This window comes from Salvelinus alpinus, chromosome 21, assembly GCF_045679555.1.
Source record: "Salvelinus alpinus chromosome 21, SLU_Salpinus.1, whole genome shotgun sequence".
NCBI lineage: Eukaryota > Metazoa > Chordata > Actinopteri > Salmoniformes > Salmonidae > Salvelinus > Salvelinus alpinus.
In genome coordinates, this window is record NC_092106.1 from 43784873 (window position 1) to 43802678 (window position 17806).

At 43.8% G+C, this 17806-nt stretch overlaps 1 protein-coding gene across 2 annotated transcripts in view; it reads left to right on the forward strand.

Moving 5' to 3' along the window:
• Window positions 1-3655: 3655 nt before the first annotated feature.
• The window catches only part of nars2 (asparaginyl-tRNA synthetase 2, mitochondrial), a 21370-nt gene continuing 7219 nt past the window's right edge, over window positions 3656-17806 (forward strand). The window contains exons 1-7 of one of the 2 annotated variants that reach the window (XM_071357955.1): window positions 3690-4059; window positions 6594-6703; window positions 7466-7586; window positions 11636-11776; window positions 13269-13349; window positions 13517-13623; window positions 13760-13892. In XM_071357955.1, the coding sequence (XP_071214056.1) occupies window positions 3913-4059; window positions 6594-6703; window positions 7466-7586; window positions 11636-11776; window positions 13269-13349; window positions 13517-13623; window positions 13760-13892 (840 nt within the window). In that variant the 5' untranslated portion in view covers window positions 3690-3912. Of the gene's footprint in view, window positions 4060-6593; window positions 6704-7465; window positions 7587-11635; window positions 11777-13268; window positions 13350-13516; window positions 13624-13759; window positions 13893-17806 lie in introns of both variants that reach the window. The other variant, XM_071357956.1, reaches the window with a different exon arrangement.

The following is a 17806-nucleotide window of genomic DNA, read 5'->3' on the forward strand; positions in this document are numbered from 1 at the left end:
TAGTGAGGTTAAACTGATACATCAAATTAGCTCAGTGGCCAATTTCTCATCCTCTGAGTATCACAGAAACACTTTGAATGAATAACAGACAAATGTTTGTGATAAGTTGCTGTGAATGTTATTGATCCAATTAACTGTTCAAAACATGAATAAAACATCTATTTGAAAACATAAAATGTGACTAGAAATGTGTGAAATATTTTAAATATATGCTTATTTTGGGGGAATTTTGAAACTTATTCTGTTACAAAAGGTTAATAAAAGTGTTACTGTTTAACAGAAGGTGTTATCTTGCCATCGTTTACGATTTGGGGTGAAGATTAACCCTGTTGGTGCATTCTGGGTTAAAATATGTTGGAGCTTTTAGGGTTCAACAGGTTTTTCTCACTTTCTGCATGTGTGACAATATGATTTTCTCATCTGGTACAAAGAGGGAGGTAAAATAATCCCTTTTTAATTTATTTTCTGTGCTGTTATAAATATATTCCTCTGCCTTTGACACTCTGTGTCCCAAATGGCACCCTAAACCCTAAATATATTGATAGGGAATAGGATGTCATTTTGGATACAACCCTCAGTCTCTCTGTGTAATGTGACGGTTGACTGGGTTCTGTGTGGAACCTGTTTTTATAGGAATACCTCCTATGTTGATGTGCTGCACCAGAAGAGTTGTGGCTCCCTTCTGACCATCCTACAACCTGTCAACACTGTGAGGGTGTGTGTGTGACCTCCCTCTGACTGCTCTTCTGACTCTCCAGACACCGTTTCCATTCCTTGACTGAGAAATCCTTTTTCCTACCAAGTGGATATATTTCTTACAAAGTTGATACGTACTTCCTGATGGTGTTTTCTAAAGTGCATATGTGTTCTCATCCCGCCTGGTGGACAGTGTGCCGTTCTCTAGGTCGTTAAAGGACACCGTCTTTTATGTCCTACTGATATGAAGAAGTATTCCTTCTATCTGTATCTAAAGCTAACTTTGCAAGGGTGAAAATGTGGTGTAGATAAGGAGGTGGACGAAGAGTAGACAGGGTCCTTTTAAAAAAAAGAATGGAGGGTATATGGGGGGTATATGGAGGGTATATGGAGGGGTATATGGAGGGGTATATAGAGGGTATAAATTGTGGTGTAGATACAGAGGTGGACGAAGAGCAGACAGGGTCCTTTATTATGAGGGGAACACGGAGGGTATATAGAGGGTATATGGAGGGTATAGGGAGGGTATATGGAGGGGTATATTGAAGGGTATTATGAGGGGTATATGGAGGGATGTTGTATATGTAGGGATGTTTTTCAGCGGCAGGGACTGGGAGAGTAGTCAGGATCTAGGGAAAGATGAACGGAGCAAAGTACAGAGAGATCCTTTATGAAAACCTGCTCCAGAGCGCTCTGGACCTCAGACTGGGGCAAAGATGTACCTTCCAACAGGACAATGTCCCTAAGCACACAGCCAAGACAACGCAGGAGTGGCTTCAGGACAAGTCTCTGAATGTCCTTGAGTGGCCCAGCCAGTGAACCCAATCGAATATCTCTGGAGATACCTGAAAATAGCTGTCCAGCGACGCTCTCTATCCAACCTGACAGAGCTTGAGAGGATCTGCAGAGAAGAATGGGAGAAACGCCCTAAATACAGGTGTGCCAAGCTTGTAGCGTCATACCCAAGAAGACTCAAGGCTGTAATCGCTGCCAAAGGCGCTTCAACAAAATGCAGAGTTAAGGGTCTGAATACTTATGTAAATATGATATTTCAATTTTTTTGTTTTTAAAAATAGGCAAACATTTCTAATAACCCGTTTTTGCATTGTAATTATTGGGTATTGTATATAGATTGATAACGGGGGGGGGGGGGGGGACAATTGAATCCATTTTAGAATAAGGCTGTAACGTAACAAAATGTGGAAAAAGTCAAGGGGTCTGAATACTTCCCAAATGCACTGTATGTATTTAAAGAAAATACAGCAAAATCACATGTTTAACTGCACAGGGCCTTTAATGAAGGTATTTCTAGGCAAATATTAAGAATACACAAGGCACTTCAAACTATTTGCTCCATGGTTGCCCGTTGATACACTCTCAGGGGGAGTTGGGATATGAAAAAAATTACATTTACAATCTAAACTTAAACTAATGCATTTGAGGCATCTCCCTCCACACATTCTTACATTGCTTATGACGTGTTCGTGTTCTGACGCTATCTGGGTGGGGGCCCCCCGACGCCCCTCCCAAAAAATATATAAATAATAATAACATGTCTCCACTTTGCCTGTGTAATAGATACCTACATTCTTATTGTTAACTTGCTACATCATCTGTCTACATGACGATCTTGAAATATTAAATCACATCAGACACAGGTCAGAGGTCAGAGAGCGGGCAACAAATGCCACATTGATAGATGAAGGCTACAGCCAATGGCAAACAAATAAAACATAGCTTCCAGAATGAATAGACTGCAGTAACATACAGTATGTTTAATCGTGTTCTCTGTGGTAATTTCAGAAATGTAATCCCCATAAAAATGTTAGTGAACAATTGTTGGATCAATTTAGTTGGATCACGACAAAGGCAATACAATAAATGGAATTGAAATTATTTCTACAAATTATACAATTATTTTAGTGTGAAGTGTTATTTGACTTCTGTCTCCTCAAAGAACTACAACTACCAGAAGGAATTAAAGCATGAGTCATATTCGTTGGTCGATTGAGGGGATTCGATTGATCTTGCCAGAGTGCCCGGGTAGAGGAGTTTTAACAGGGTTTGATTGCATTAGTTTTGGAACCTCCTCGGCGTGAGGTCAAAACAACAGTGACGTAATTAAGCACGATGAGTATGGTTAGGAGTATGTGTATAAATAAACCTTTAGGCAAACCCCGCAGTTTTCACATGCAAAAGTGATTGCCTTCCAAATGAAAACTAGCTTGAAAAAATTCAAAAATATATTGGTGCATGTTTCTGGACGATGCACCATGCCGACAAAGACTTTTTATAAATAAACCAAGATAGACCACAACCTTTCGTTTCAAACAAGAAACAAATGAGTCATAGTGGGCAGAGCCATACACGAGCTAGCGAGATTCTATTGGCGCGTTCTAGCAGTCATTTGCATATTTCCGTTAGGGAACGCCTACTCCGTAAATAGCGCGTGTGCTATAACTCATTTCGACTTTGCACTCCTAAACAACAAACTTAAAAAAAAACCTTGGCAAAGGGTAAAGCCTACCAAACTTGGTCCACTCTATTTGTAACATATTCTAGTTTTGGGAACAGAAAACTGTATTGAGATCAAATGTTTAATCGATGAGAAAATCCAAAGAATATCGGTCGAAATCCATCTCGTTATATCTTCTCCCACTGCCGGCCACTGTGCTTCCTCCCACTACCATATTTGCTAGTGAGTGGAAGTGCCAAGCGGATGCTTTAAACATTTTATACAATCCGGTGAAATCTCTGTGTCATTGTTCAATCTGTGTTGCTGCCTTGTTGACAACATGACCGAGCGGCGCAGATTACTGTTCGATTAGAGACGGGCGCTCCTTCCTCACCGTTTTTGCCCGGTCACGTCTCTGTTCATGGACCAGTGCCCCACGGTTTAGTATAGTCCTATTGTCTAGTTGAAAAGAATGTCACAGAATCGCACCAATAGCCAACCGCCGTTAAACCCCATCGAAGAAGACGAAGAAGAAGGAGCACCAATAGCCAGAGACCCAAACAGGAAGTGATCTTCAACCAGGAAGGACGGGACAACGTGAATGTCAACTAGCGTTTTAGAAACTGAATTTAACCGTCATAATGAATAAGTCGTTTACCTCTTTTTCATTTGAGTAATTGTAGCTCCATATTGCATAATCTAGCGTCTGTAACTAAACAATTTATTTGTTTAACGTTGAAATTTCGAGGCATATAGTAAGAATGTTGCCGGCTAATAGGTTGTGGTTGTCTGAAGGAGCTCTTGGAATGTTGCAAAGCCTTAGATATTACTGCCAAAAGACACCCAGAAAGCTCAGAATATGCGAGGCAATCTCAAATTTAGAAGTGGGAACAAAAATCAAAGTGCAGGTATTGTAATTGTATCTACTGTAGACCGTCATTGTAAATAAGAATTTGTTATTAACTGTCATGCCTAGTTAAATAAAGGTTAAATTAATTATTGAGTAGTAAGTGAATGAACAAATGACCCTCAGAGGTCTGCTGCTACTCAGTGTTCATCACTGCTACTGTCATTTACAAATATTACATTTGTAACTTAATTTTTGAATGGTTAAATACAGGCTACTGTATTTAGCTATTTAACTCAGGGCCGGGTTGGTCAAAGTATATCATGTAATGTACTGTCCGTCCTGTGGTGGAGAAATGTACTTTCTATGCCTGTGATATGTGGTCGTCCCACCTAACTAGCTATCTTAAGATGAATGCTGGAAGTCGCTCTGGATAAGAGCGTCTGCTAAATGACTCAAATGTAAAAAGTACGCAGTTGTCATACTTGAGTAAAAGTAAAGATACCTTAATAGAAAATGATTGAAGTAAAAGTGAAAGTCACCCAGTAAAATACTACTTGAGTAAAAGTCTAAAACTATTATGGTTTTAAATGTACTTAAGTATCAAAAGTACATTTAATTGCTAAAATATACTTCAGTATCAAAGTGAAAGTATAAAAAAAAAAATCCTTATATTAAGAAAAGCAGACGGCTTTCTGTTTTATTTACAGGTAGCCAGGGGTACACTCTAACAACTCAGACATCATTTACAGTGTGTGTGAATTGGACCATTTTACTGCCCTGCTAAGCGTTCAAAATGTAATGAGTTATTTTGGTTGTCAAGGAAAATGTATGGAGTAGAAAGTACATTATTTTATTTTGGAATGTAGTTGAGTAAAAGTTGTCAAAATATCAAAAGTAAAGTACAGATTCCCCCCAAAAATGACTTAAGTAGTACTATTTTTACTTAAGTACTTTACACCACTGTGTCCCCCTGATATCATACGGCTGAGCTGGTCAAAGTCTATAGTGTTCTGTAATATACTGTCCCTCTGATATCATACGGCTGAGCTGGTCAAAGTCTATAGTGTTCTGTAATATACTGTCCCTCTGATATCATACGGCTGAGCTGGTCAAAGTCTATAGTGTTCTGTAATATACTGTCCCTCTGATATCATACGGCTGAGCTGGTCAAAGTTTATAGTGTTCTGTAATATACTGTCCCCCTGATATCATACGGCTGAGCTGGTCAAAGTCTATAGTGTTCTGTAATATACTGTCCCTCTGATATCATACGGCTGAGCTGGTCAAAGTCTATAGTGTTCTGTAATATACTGTCCCTCTGATATCATACGGCTGAGCTGGTCAAAGTTTATAGTGTTCTGTAATATACTGTCCCCCTGATATCATACGGCTGAGCTGGTCAAAGTCTATAGTGTTCTGTAATATACTGTCCCTCTGATATCATACGGCTGAGCTGGTCAAAGTCTATAGTGTTCTGTAATATACTGTCCCCCTGATATCATACGGCTGAGCTGGTCAAAGTCTATAGTGTTCTGTAATATACTGTCCCTCTGATATCATACGGCTGAGCTGGTCAAAGTCTATAGTGTTCTGTAATATACTGTCCCTCTGATATCATACGGCTGAGCTGGTCAAAGTCTATAGTGTTCTGTAATATACTGTCCCCCTGATATCATACGGCTGAGCTGGTCAAAGTCTATAGTGTTCTGTAATATACTGTCCCTCTGATATCATACGGCTGAGCTGGTCAAAGTCTATAGTGTTCTGTAATATACTGTCCCCCTGATATCATACGGCTGAGCTGGTCAAAGTCTATAGTGTTCTGTAATATACTGTCCCCCTGATATCATACGGCTGAGCTGGTCAAAGTCTATAGTGTTCTGTAATATACTGTCCCCCTGATATCATACGGCTGAGCTGGTCAAAGTCTATAGTGTTCTGTAATATACTGTCCCTCTGATATCATACGGCTGAGCTGGTCAAAGTCTATAGTGTTCTGTAATATACTGTCCCTCTGATATCATACGGCTGAGCTGGTCAAAGTCTATAGTGTTCTGTAATATACTGTCCCTCTGATATCATACGGCTGAGCTGGTCAAAGTCTATAGTGTTTTGTAATATACTGTCCCTATGATATCATACGGCTGAGCTGGTCAAAGTCTATAGTGTTCTGTAATATACTGTCCCTCTGATATCATACGGCTGAGCTGGTCAAAGTCTATAGTGTTCTGTAATATACTGTCCCTCTGATATCATACGGCTGAGCTGGTCAAAGTCTATAGTGTTCTGTAATATACTGTCCCCCTGATATCATACGGCTGAGCTGGTCAAAGTCTATAGTGTTCTGTAATATACTGTCCCTCTGATATCATACGGCTGAGCTGGTCAAAGTCTATAGTGTTCTGTAATATACTGTCCCTCTGATATCTTACGGCTGAGCTGGTCAAAGTCTATAGTGTTCTGTAATATACTGTCCCTCTGATATCGTAGGGCTGAGCTGGTCATAGTGTTCTGTAATATACTGTCCCTCTGATATCCTAGGGCTGAGCTGGTCATAGTGTTCTGTAATATACTGTCCCTCTGATATCCTAGGGCTGGCTTCGCTCTGTGAGACCCCAGAAAGAGAATCTGTTCCTCCATGTGAATGACGGGAGCTCCCTTCAGTCTCTACAGGTAGTGGCCAGCTCAGAGCTCAACCACAGGTGAGGACGTACCTGAAGGCTACGTTGCATTATCCTCAATGACAGTCAGTCTACGTCCCAAATGGCACCCACTTCCCTGTATAGTGCACTACTTTTGACCAGGGTCCATAGCACCCTCTTCCCTGTATAGTGTACTACTTTTGACCGGGGCCCATTGCACCCTCTTCCCTGTATAGTGTACTACTTTTGACCAGGGCCCATAGCACCCTCTTCCCTGTATAGTGTACTACTTTTGATCAGGGCCCATAGCACCCTCTTCCCTGCATAGTGCACTACTTTTGACCATGGCCCATAGCACCCTCTTCCCTGTATAGTGTACTACTATTGTCCGGGGCCCATTGCACCCTCTTCCCTGTATAGTGCACTACTTTTGACCAGGACCCATAGCACCCTCTTCCCTGTATAGTGTACTACTTTTGACCAGGACCCATAGCACCCTCTTCCCTGTATAGTGTACTACTTTTGACCAGGGCCCATAGCACCCTCTTCCCTGTATAGTGTACTACTATTGACCAGGACCCATAGCACCCTCTTCCCTGTATAGTGTACTACTTTTGACCAGGGCCCATTGCACCCTCTTCCCTTTGGGGTGGAGTGACTTGTGTCGCTATATGATGACTCATATGATGTCTGTTGGGGTGGAGTGACTTGTGTCGCTATATGATGAATCATATGAGGTTTATTTCTATACCTATCATGAGTATTGTTGATTGGCTTGATTATCACTCCTCTGTTCTTCCCTGGTTGTTTCTTCTTCTCCAGACTGCTGACGTTTGGGAGTGCTGTGGAGATCTCAGGAAGCCTGGTCACGAGTCCCAGCCGCAAGCAGGAGGTGGAACTGCAGGCTGACCAGATAGATGTGGTTGGAGAATGTAACCCTGTGGTAAATATATAACCTGATAGATGTGGTTGGAGAATGTAAATATATAACCTGATAGATGTGGTTGGAGAATGTAAATATATAACCTGATAGATGTGGTTGGAGAATGTAAATATATAACCTGATAGATGTGGTTGGAGAATGTAAATATATAACCTGATAGATGTGGTTGGAGAATGTAAATATATAACCTGATAGATGTGGTTGGAGATTGTAAATATATAACCTGATAGATGTGGTTGGAGAATGTAAATATATAACCAGATAGATGTGGTTGGAGAATGTAAATATATAACCTGATAGATGTGGTTGCAGAATGTAAATATATAACCAGATAGATGTGGTTGGAGATTGTAAATATATAACCAGATAGATGTGGTTGGAGAATGTAAATATATAACCTGATAGATGTGGTTGGAGATTGTAAATATATAACCTGATAGATGTGGTTGGAGAATGTAAATATATAACCTGATAGATGTGGTGGGAGAATGTAAATATATAACCTGATAGATGTGGTTGGAGAATGTAAATATATAACCTGATAGATGTGGTTGGAGATTGTAACCCTGTGGTAAATATATAACCTGATAGATGTGGTTGGAGAATGTAAATATATAACCTGATAGATGTGGTTGGAGAATGTAAATATATAACCTGATAGATGTGGTTGGCGATTGTAAATATATAACCTGATAGATGTGGTTGGAGAATGTAAATATATAACCAGATAGATGTGGTTGGAGAATGTAAATATATAACCTGATAGATGTGGTTGGAGAATGTAAATATATAACCAGATAGATGTGGTTGGAGAATGTAAATATATAACCTGATAAATGTGGTTGGAGAATGTAAATATATAACCAGATAGATGTGGTTGGAGATTGTAAATATATAACCTGATAGATGTGGTTGGAGAATGTAAATATATAACCTGATAGATGTGGTTGCAGAATGTAAATATATAACCAGATAGATGTGGTTGGAGATTGTAAATATATAACCTGATAGATATGGTTGGAGAATGTAAATATATAACCTGATAGATGTGGTTGGAGATTGTAACCCTGTGGTAAATATATAACCTGATAGATGTGGTTGGAGAATGTAAATATATAACCTGATAGATGTGGTTGGAGATTGTAAATATATAACCTGATAGATGTGGTTGGAGAATGTAAATATATACCTGATAGATGTGGTTGGAGAATATAAATATATAACCAGATAGATGTGGTTGGAGAATGTAACCCTGTGGTAAATATATAACCTGATAGATGTGGTTGGAGAATGTAAATATATAACCTGATAGATGTGGTTGGAGAATGTAAATATATAACCTGATAGATGTGGTTGGAGAATGTAAATATATAACCTGATAGATGTGGTTGGAGATTGTAAATATATAACCTGATAGATGTGGTTGGAGAATGTAAATATATAACCTGATAGATGTGGTTGGAGAATGTAAATATATAACCAGACAGATGTGGTTGGAGAATGTAACCCTGTGGTAAATATATAACCTGATAGATGTGGTTGGAGAATGTAAATATATAACCTGATAGATGTGGTTGGAGATTGTAACCCTGTGGTAAATATATAACCTGATAGATGTGGTTGGAGAATGTAAATATATAACCTGATAGATGTGGTTGGAGAATGTAAATATATAACCTGATAGATGTGGTTGGAGAATGTAAATATATAACCTGATAGATGTGGTTGGAGAATGTAACCCTGTGGTAAATATATAACCTGATAGATGTGGTTGGAGAATGTAAATATATAACCTGATAGATGTGGTTGGAGAATGTAACCCTGTGGTAAATATATAACCTGATAGATGTGGTTGGAGAATGTAAATATATAACCTGATAGATGTGGTTGGAGATTGTAACCCTGTGGTAAATATATAACCTGATAGATGTGGTTGGAGAATGTAAATATATAACCTGATAGATGTGGTTGGAGAATGTAAATATATAACCTGATAGATGTGGTTGGAGAATGTAATTATATAACCTGATAGATGTGGTTGGAGAATGTAAATATATAACCTGATAGATGTGGTTGGAGAATGTAAATATATAACCTGATAGATGTGGTTGGAGAATGTAATTATATAACCTGATAGATGTGGTTGGAGAATGTAAATATATAACCTGATAGATGTGGTTGGAGAATGTAAATATATAACCTGATAGATGTGGTTGGAGAATGTAATTATATAACCTGATAGATGTGGTTGGAGAATGTAAATATATAACCTGATAGATGTGGTTGGAGATTGTAACCATGTGGTAAATATATAACCTGATAGATGTGGTTGGAGAATGTAAATATATAACCTGATAGATGTGGTTGGAGATTGTAAATATATAACCTGATAGATGTGGTTGGAGATTGTAAATATATAACCTGATAGATGTGGTTGGAGAATGTAAATATATAACCTGATAGATATGGTTGGAGAATGTAACCCTGTGGTAAATATATAACCTGATAGATGTGGTTGGAGATTGTAACCCTGTGGTAAATATATAACCTGATAGATGTGGTTGGAGAATGTAAATATATAAAATGATAGATGTGGTTGGAGAATGTAAATATATAACCTGATAGATGTGGTTGGAGAATGTAAATATATAACCTGATAGATGTGGTTGGAGAATGTAAATATATAACCTGATAGATGTGGTTGGAGAATGTAAATATATAACCTGATAGATGTGGTTGGAGAATGTAAATATATAACCTGATAGATGTGGTTGGAGATTGTAACCCTGTGGTAAATATATAACCTGATAGATGTGGTTGGAGAATGTAAATATATAACCTGATAGATGTGGTTGGAGAATGTAAATATATAACCTGATAGATGTGGTTGGAGATTGTAAATATATAACCTGATAGATGTGGTTGGAGATTGTAACACTGTGGTAAATATATAATTACATCTGAAAAGCACTTGATGCTCTTAAAGACATTCATACGCTGACTATAATTTTTAGACTGACTGTATCTAACTATCAGATCATGATTGTTTCATAAGTTATAGGCTAACCTGTTATTGTTTTGTTATAAATGTATCATAACTCTGCTGCTTTTAATAGTGTATCTTACTGTAGTCAGACCCAGTTACCCTCTGTAGTCAGACCCAGTTACCATGCTCTCTGTAGTCAGACCCAGTTACCGTGCTCTCTGTAGTCAGACCCAGTTACCATGCTCTCTGTAGTCAGACCCAGTTACCATGCTCTCTGTAGTCAGACCCAGTTACCGTGCTCTCTGTAGTCAGACCCAGTTACCATGCTCTCTGTAGTCAGACCCAGTTACCATGCTCTCTGTAGTCAGACCCAGTTACCATGCTCTCTGTAGTCAGACCCAGTTACCATGCTCTCTGTAGTCAGACCAAGTTACCATGCTCTCTGTAGTCAGACCCAGTTACCATGCTCTCTGTAGTCAGACCCAGTTACCATGCTCTCTGTAGTCAGACCCAGTTACCATGCTCTCTGTAGTCAGACCCAGTTACCATGCTCTCTGTAGTCAGACCCAGTTACCGTGCTCTCTGTAGTCAGACCCAGTTACCGTGCTCTCTGTAGTCAGACCCAGTTACCATGCTCTCTGTAGTCAGACCCAGTTACCATGCTCTCTGTAGTCAGACCCAGTTACCGTGCTCTCTGTAGTCAGACCCAGTTACCATGCTCTCTGTAGTCAGACCCAGTTACCATGCTCTCTGTAGTCAGACCCAGTTACCATGCTCTCTGTAGTCAGACCCAGTTACCGTGCTCTCTGTAGTCAGACCCAGTTACCGTGCTCTCTGTAGTCAGACCCAGTTACCATGCTCTCTGTAGTCAGACCCAGTTACCATGCTCTCTGTAGTCAGACCCAGTTACCGTGCTCTCTGTAGTCAGACCCAGTTACCATGCTCTCTGTAGTCAGACCCAGTTACCGTGCTCTCTGTAGTCAGACCCAGTTACCATGCTCTCTGTAGTCAGACCCAGTTACCCTCTGTAGTCAGACCCAGTTACCATGCTCTGTTGTTTCAGGACTTCCCCTTTAAGATCAAGGAGAAGCATGGTCTGGAATACATCCGTCAGTTTCCTCACCTGAGGTGTAAAACCAACGCCTTCAGTTCCCTGCTGAGAATACGCAGCGAAGCCACCACTGCTATACAGCAATATTTCAAGGTGAGATGAGACCAATGTTAGACTAGTAGACTAGAATATCAATCAATAAAATGTATTTATAAAGCCCTTCTTACATCAGCTGATATCTCAAAGTGCTGTACAGAAACCCAGCCTAAAACCCCAAACAGCAAGCAATGCAGGTGTAGAAGCACGGTGGCTAGGAAAAACTCCCTAGGAAGGCCAAAAACCTAGGAAGAAACCTAGAGAGGAACCAGGCTCTGAGGGGTGGCCAGTCCTCTACTGGCTGTGCCGGGTGGAGATTATAACAGAACATGGCCAAGATGTTCAAATGTTCATAAATGACCAGCATGGTCAAATAATAATCACAGTAGTTGTCGAGGGTGCAGCACCTCAGGAGTAAATGTCAGTTGGCTTTTCATAGAACATCATTGTTATACCAAGTCATATCCTTTTCACACTACTGTCCCAAGCCAGGCTCTGCCGTGCTGGTCAGGCTAGCCTTCACATCCACCGTAGGTGCTGGAACCATGTCGGGAAAGTACAATGTGAAAATAAAATATCCAAGATGAACCAATAGTGTGAAATGTTATTGCTGTTGTCGTTGGAGGAGAAGGGTTTTATTCAGATCCACACCCCAGTCCGGATGATAATGTCAGTGTTATTGTCATTGCAGGAGAAGGGTTTTATTCAGATCCACACCCAAGTCCGGATGATAATGTCAGTGTTATTGTCATTGCAGGAGAAGGGTTTTATTCAGATCCACACCCCAGTCCGGATGATAATGTCAGTGTTATTGTCATTGCAGGAGAAGGGTTTTATTCAGATCCACACCCCAGTCCGGATGATAATGTCAGTGTTATTGTCATTGCAGGAGAAGGGTTTTATTCAGATCCACACCCCAGTCCGGATGATAATGTCAGTGTTATTGTCATTGCAGGAGAAGGGTTTTATTCAGATCCACACCCCAGTCAGGATGATAATGTCAGTGTTATTGTCATTGCAGGAGAAAGGTTTTATTCAGATCCACACCCCAGTCCGGATTATAATGTCAGTGTTATTGTCATTGCAGGAGAAGGGTTTTATTCAGATCCACACCCCAGTCCGGATGATAATGTCAGTGTTATTGTCATTGCAGGAGAAGGGTTTTATTCAGATCCACACCCCAGTCCGGATGATAATGTCAGTGTTATTGTCATTGCAGGAGAAAGGTTTTATTCAGATCCACACCCCAGTCCGGATGATAATGTCAGTGTTATTGTCATTGCAGGAGAAGGGTTTTATTCAGATCCACACCCCAGTCCGGATGATAATGTCAGTGTTATTGTCATTGCAGGAGAAGGGTTTTATTCAGATCCACACCCCAGTCAGGATGATAATGTCAGTGTTATTGTCATTGCAGGAGAAGGGTTTTATTCAGATCCACACCCCAGTCCGGATGATAATGTCAGTGTTATTGTCATTGCAGGAGAAGGGTTTTATTCAGATCCACACCCCAGTCCGGATGATAATGTCAGTGTTATTGTCATTGCAGGAGAAGGGTTTTATTCAGATCCACACCCCAGTCCTCACGTCTAATGACTGTGAAGGGGCAGGAGAGCTTTTCCAGGTTGAGGTGAGCTCTGTCTGTCAGAGAATTACAATTCTATTCTGGCGATCAACAAAATGGCTGCAGTAAGTAAAGCCTCAGCATGATAATACTAATACTTGGTACCAGTTTAGTTTGAACATCTGGTTGTTATTGGAAAGAGAAGGTTTAATGTGTCTTCCATCTTCCCTCAGCCTGCAGGTCAGGAGAAGAACCAGGATGAGGAGGGGCACCAACACTTCTTTTCTGTCCCAGCGTACCTGACTGTCTCTGGGCAGCTGCATCTGGAGATCATGGCTGGGTGAGGAGATACTGGAACTCAGTGCCATGCTTTCATTCAGTCAGTCTTTTGGTTGCTCACTCACTCACTCATAAGATCCAGGGAGAGTACTGTACGTATGCCGTATTTATACTTTGTGTTTCTATGTCTCTTCCAGGGCATTTCCTGGAGTGTACACTTTTGGACCAACGTTCCGGGCAGAAAACTCTCAGAGCAGACGTCACCTGGCTGAGTTCTACATGGTGGAGGCAGAGATCTCCTTCACACAGTCACTAGAGGATCTTATGAAGGTATGGAATAGAAGTCCCCTTATATAAAGAGTTTGTAACTAGTAATACTCTACAGTACATGGTGGAGACAGAGATCTCCTTCACACAGTCACTACAGCAGTGGTTTCCAAACCTCTCCTCGGGAACCCCCAGCTGTTCCAAACCTCTCCTTGGAGACCCCCAGCTGTTCCAAACCTCACCTCGGTGACCCCAGCTGTTCCAAATCTCTCCTAGGAGACCCCCAGCTGTTCCAAACCTCTCCTCGGGGACCCCCAGCTGTTCCAAACCTCTCCTTGGTGACCCCCAGCTGTTCCAAACCTCACCTCGGTGACCCCAGCTGTTCCAAATCTCTCCTCGGGGACCCCCAGCTGTTCCAAACCTCTCCTCGGGGACCCCCAGCTGTTCCAAACCTCTCCTCTGTGACCCCCAGCTGTTCCAAACCTCTCCTAGGAGACCCCCAGCTAATCCAAACCTCTCCTCGGGGACCCCCAGCTGTTCCAAACCTCTCCTAGGAGACCCCCAGCTGTTCCAAACCTCTCCTCGGTGACCCCCAGCTGTTCCAAACCTCTCCTCGGGGACCCCCAGCTGTTCCAAACCTCTCCTAGGAGACCCCCAGCTGTTCCAAACCTCTCCTCGGGACCCCCAGCTGTTCCAAACCTCTCCTCAGGACCCCAGCTGTTCCAAACCTCTCCTCGGTGACCCCCAGCTGTTCCTAACCTCTCCTCGGTGACCCCCAGCTGTTCCTAACCTCTCCTCGGTGACCCCCAGCTGTTCCAAACCTCTCCTCGGGGACCCCCAGCTGTTCCAAACCTCTCCTCTGTGACCCCCAGCTGTTCCAAACCTCTCCTCGGTGACCCCCAGCTGTTCCAAACCTCTCCTCGGTGACCCCCAGCTGTTCCAAACCTCTCCTCGGTGACCCCCAGCTGTTCCTAACCTCTCCTAGGAGACCCCCAGCTGTTCCTAACCTCTCCTCGGGACCCCCAGCTGTTCCAAACCTCTCCTCGGTGACCCCCAGCCGTTCCAAACCTCTCCTAGGAGACCCCAGCTGTTCCTAACCTCTCCTCAGGACCCCAGCTGTTCCTAACCTCTCCTAGGAGACCCCAGCTGTTCCAAACCTCTCCTCGGTGACCCCCAGCTGTTCCAAACCTCTCCTCGGTGACCTCCAGCTGTTCCAAACCTCTCCTCTGTGACCCCCAGCTGTTCCAAACCTCTCCTCGGTGACCCCCAGCTGTTCCAAACCTCTCCTCGGTGACCCCCAGCTGTTCCTAACCTCTCCTCGGTGACCCCCAGCTGTTCCAAACCTCTCCTCGGTGACCCCCAGCTGTTCCAAACCTCTCCTAGTAGACCCCCAGCTGTTCCAAACCTCTCCTCGGGAACCCCCAGCTGTTCCAAACCTCTCCTTGGAGACCCCCAGCTGTTCCAAACCTCACCTCGGTGACCCCAGCTGTTCCAAATCTCTCCTAGGAGACCCCCAGCTGTTCCAAACCTCTCCTCAGGGACCCCCAGCTGTTCCAAACCTCTCCTTGGTGACCCCCAGCTGTTCCAAACCTCACCTCGGTGACCCCAGCTGTTCCAAATCTCTCCTCGGGGACCCCCAGCTGTTCCAAACCTCTCCTCGGGGACCCCCAGCTGTTCCAAACCTCTCCTCTGTGACCCCCAGCTGTTCCAAACCTCTCCTAGGAGACCCCCAGCTGTTCCAAACCTCTCCTCGGGGACCCCCAGCTGTTCCAAACCTCTCCTAGGAGACCCCCAGCTGTTCCAAACCTCTCCTCGGTGACCCCCAGCTGTTCCAAACCTCTCCTCGGGGACCCCCAGCTGTTCCTAACCTCTCCTAGGAGACCCCCAGCTGTTCCAAACCTCTCCCCGGGGACCCCCAGCTGTTACAAACCTCTCCTAGGAGACCCCCAACTGTTCCTAACCTCTCCTCGGTGACCCCCAGCTGTTCCAAACCTCTCCTCGGGACCCCCAGCTGTTCCAAACCTCTCCTCGGTGACCCCCAGCTGTTCCTAACCTCTCCTCGGTGACCCCCAGCTGTTCCTAACCTCTCCTCGGTGACCCCCAGCTGTTCCTAACCTCTCCTCGGTGACCCCCAGCTGTTCCTAACCTCTCCTCGGTGACCCCCAGCTGTTCCAAACCTCTCCTCGGGGACCCCCAGCTGTTCCAAACCTCTCCTCTGTGACCCCCAGCTGTTCCAAACCTCTCCTCGGTGACCCCCAGCTGTTCCAAACCTCTCCTCGGTGACCCCCAGCTGTTCCAAACCTCTCCTCGGTGACCCCCAGCTGTTCCAAACCTCTCCTCGGTGACCCCCAGCTGTTCCTAACCTCTCCTAGGAGACCCCCAGCTGTTCCTAACCTCTCCTCGGGACCCCCAGCTGTTCCAAACCTCTCCTCGGTGACCCCCAGCCGTTCCAAACCTCTCCTAGGAGACCCCAGCTGTTCCTAACCTCTCCTCAGGACCCCAGCTGTTCCTAACCTCTCCTAGGAGACCCCAGCTGTTCCAAACCTCTCCTCGGTGACCCCCAGCTGTTCCAAATCTCTCCTCGGTGACCTCCAGCTGTTCCAAACCTCTCCTCGGTGACCCCCAGCTGTTCCAAACCTCTCCTCGGTGACCCCCAGCTGTTCCAAACCTCTCCTCGGTGACCCCCAGCTGTTCCAAACCTCTCCTCGGTGACCCCCAGCTGTTCCAAACCTCTCCTCGGTGACCCCCAGCTGTTCCAAACCTCTCCTCGGTGACCCCCAGCCGTTCCAAACCTCTCCTAGGAGACCCCAGCTGTTCCTAACCTCTCCTAGGAGACCCCAGCTGTTCCAAACCTCTCCTCGGTGACCCCCAGCTGTTCCAAACCTCTCCTCGGTGACCTCCAGCTGTTCCAAACCTCTCCTCAGGACCCCAGCTGTTCCTAACCTCTCCTAGGAGACCCCCAGCTGTTCCTAACCTCTCCTCAGGACCCCAGCTGTTCCTAACCTCTCCTAGGAGACCCCCAGCTGTTCCTAACCTCTCCTCGGTGACCCCCAGCTGTTCCTAACCTCTCCTCAGGACCCCAGCTGTTCCAAACCTCTCCTCGGTGACCTCCAGCTGTTCCAAACCTCTCCTCGGTGACCCCCAGCTGTTCCTAACCTCTCCTTGGTGACCCCCAGTCGTTCCATGTATTTGAACTATTCCAGAACTAGCACACCTGATTCAACTTGTCAACTAATTATCAAAAACCTTGACTACTTGGATCAGGTGTGCTAGTTCAGGGTTTCAACAAAATTGTGAAACGTCTGGGGGTCCCTGAGGAGAGGTTTGGAACAGCTCTGGCTCCCATCAGTTTGATCCAGTGTTGATATATGGTCTCCTCCTAGACCTGATTGACTAAATGACTGCGTTAACTCGTCTCCTAGTCCCAATTGACTAAATGAATCAGCATTACCTGGTCTCCTTCTAGACCTGATTGACTAAATGACTCTTAACTTGTGTCCTAGTCCCAATTGACTAAATTAATCAGCATTACCTGGTCTCCTTCTAGACCTGATTGACTAAATGACTGCGTTAACTCGTCTCCTAGTCCCAATTGACTAAATGAATCAGCATTACCTGGTCTCCTTCTAGACCTGATTGACTAAATGACTGCGTTAACTCGTCTCCTAGTCCCAATTGACTAAATGAATCAGCATTACCTGGTCTCCTTCTAGACCTGATTGACTAAATGACTGCGTTAACTCGTCTCCTAGTCCCAATTGACTAAATGAATCAGCATTACCTGGTCTCCTTCTAGACCTGATTGACTAAATGACTCTTAACTTGTGTCCTAGTCCCAATTGACTAAATTAATCAGCATTACCTGGTCTCCTTCTAGACCTGATTGACTAAATGACTGCGTTAACTCGTCTCCTAGTCCCAGTTGACTAAATGAATCAGCATTACCTGGTCTCCTTCTAGACCTGATTGACTAAATG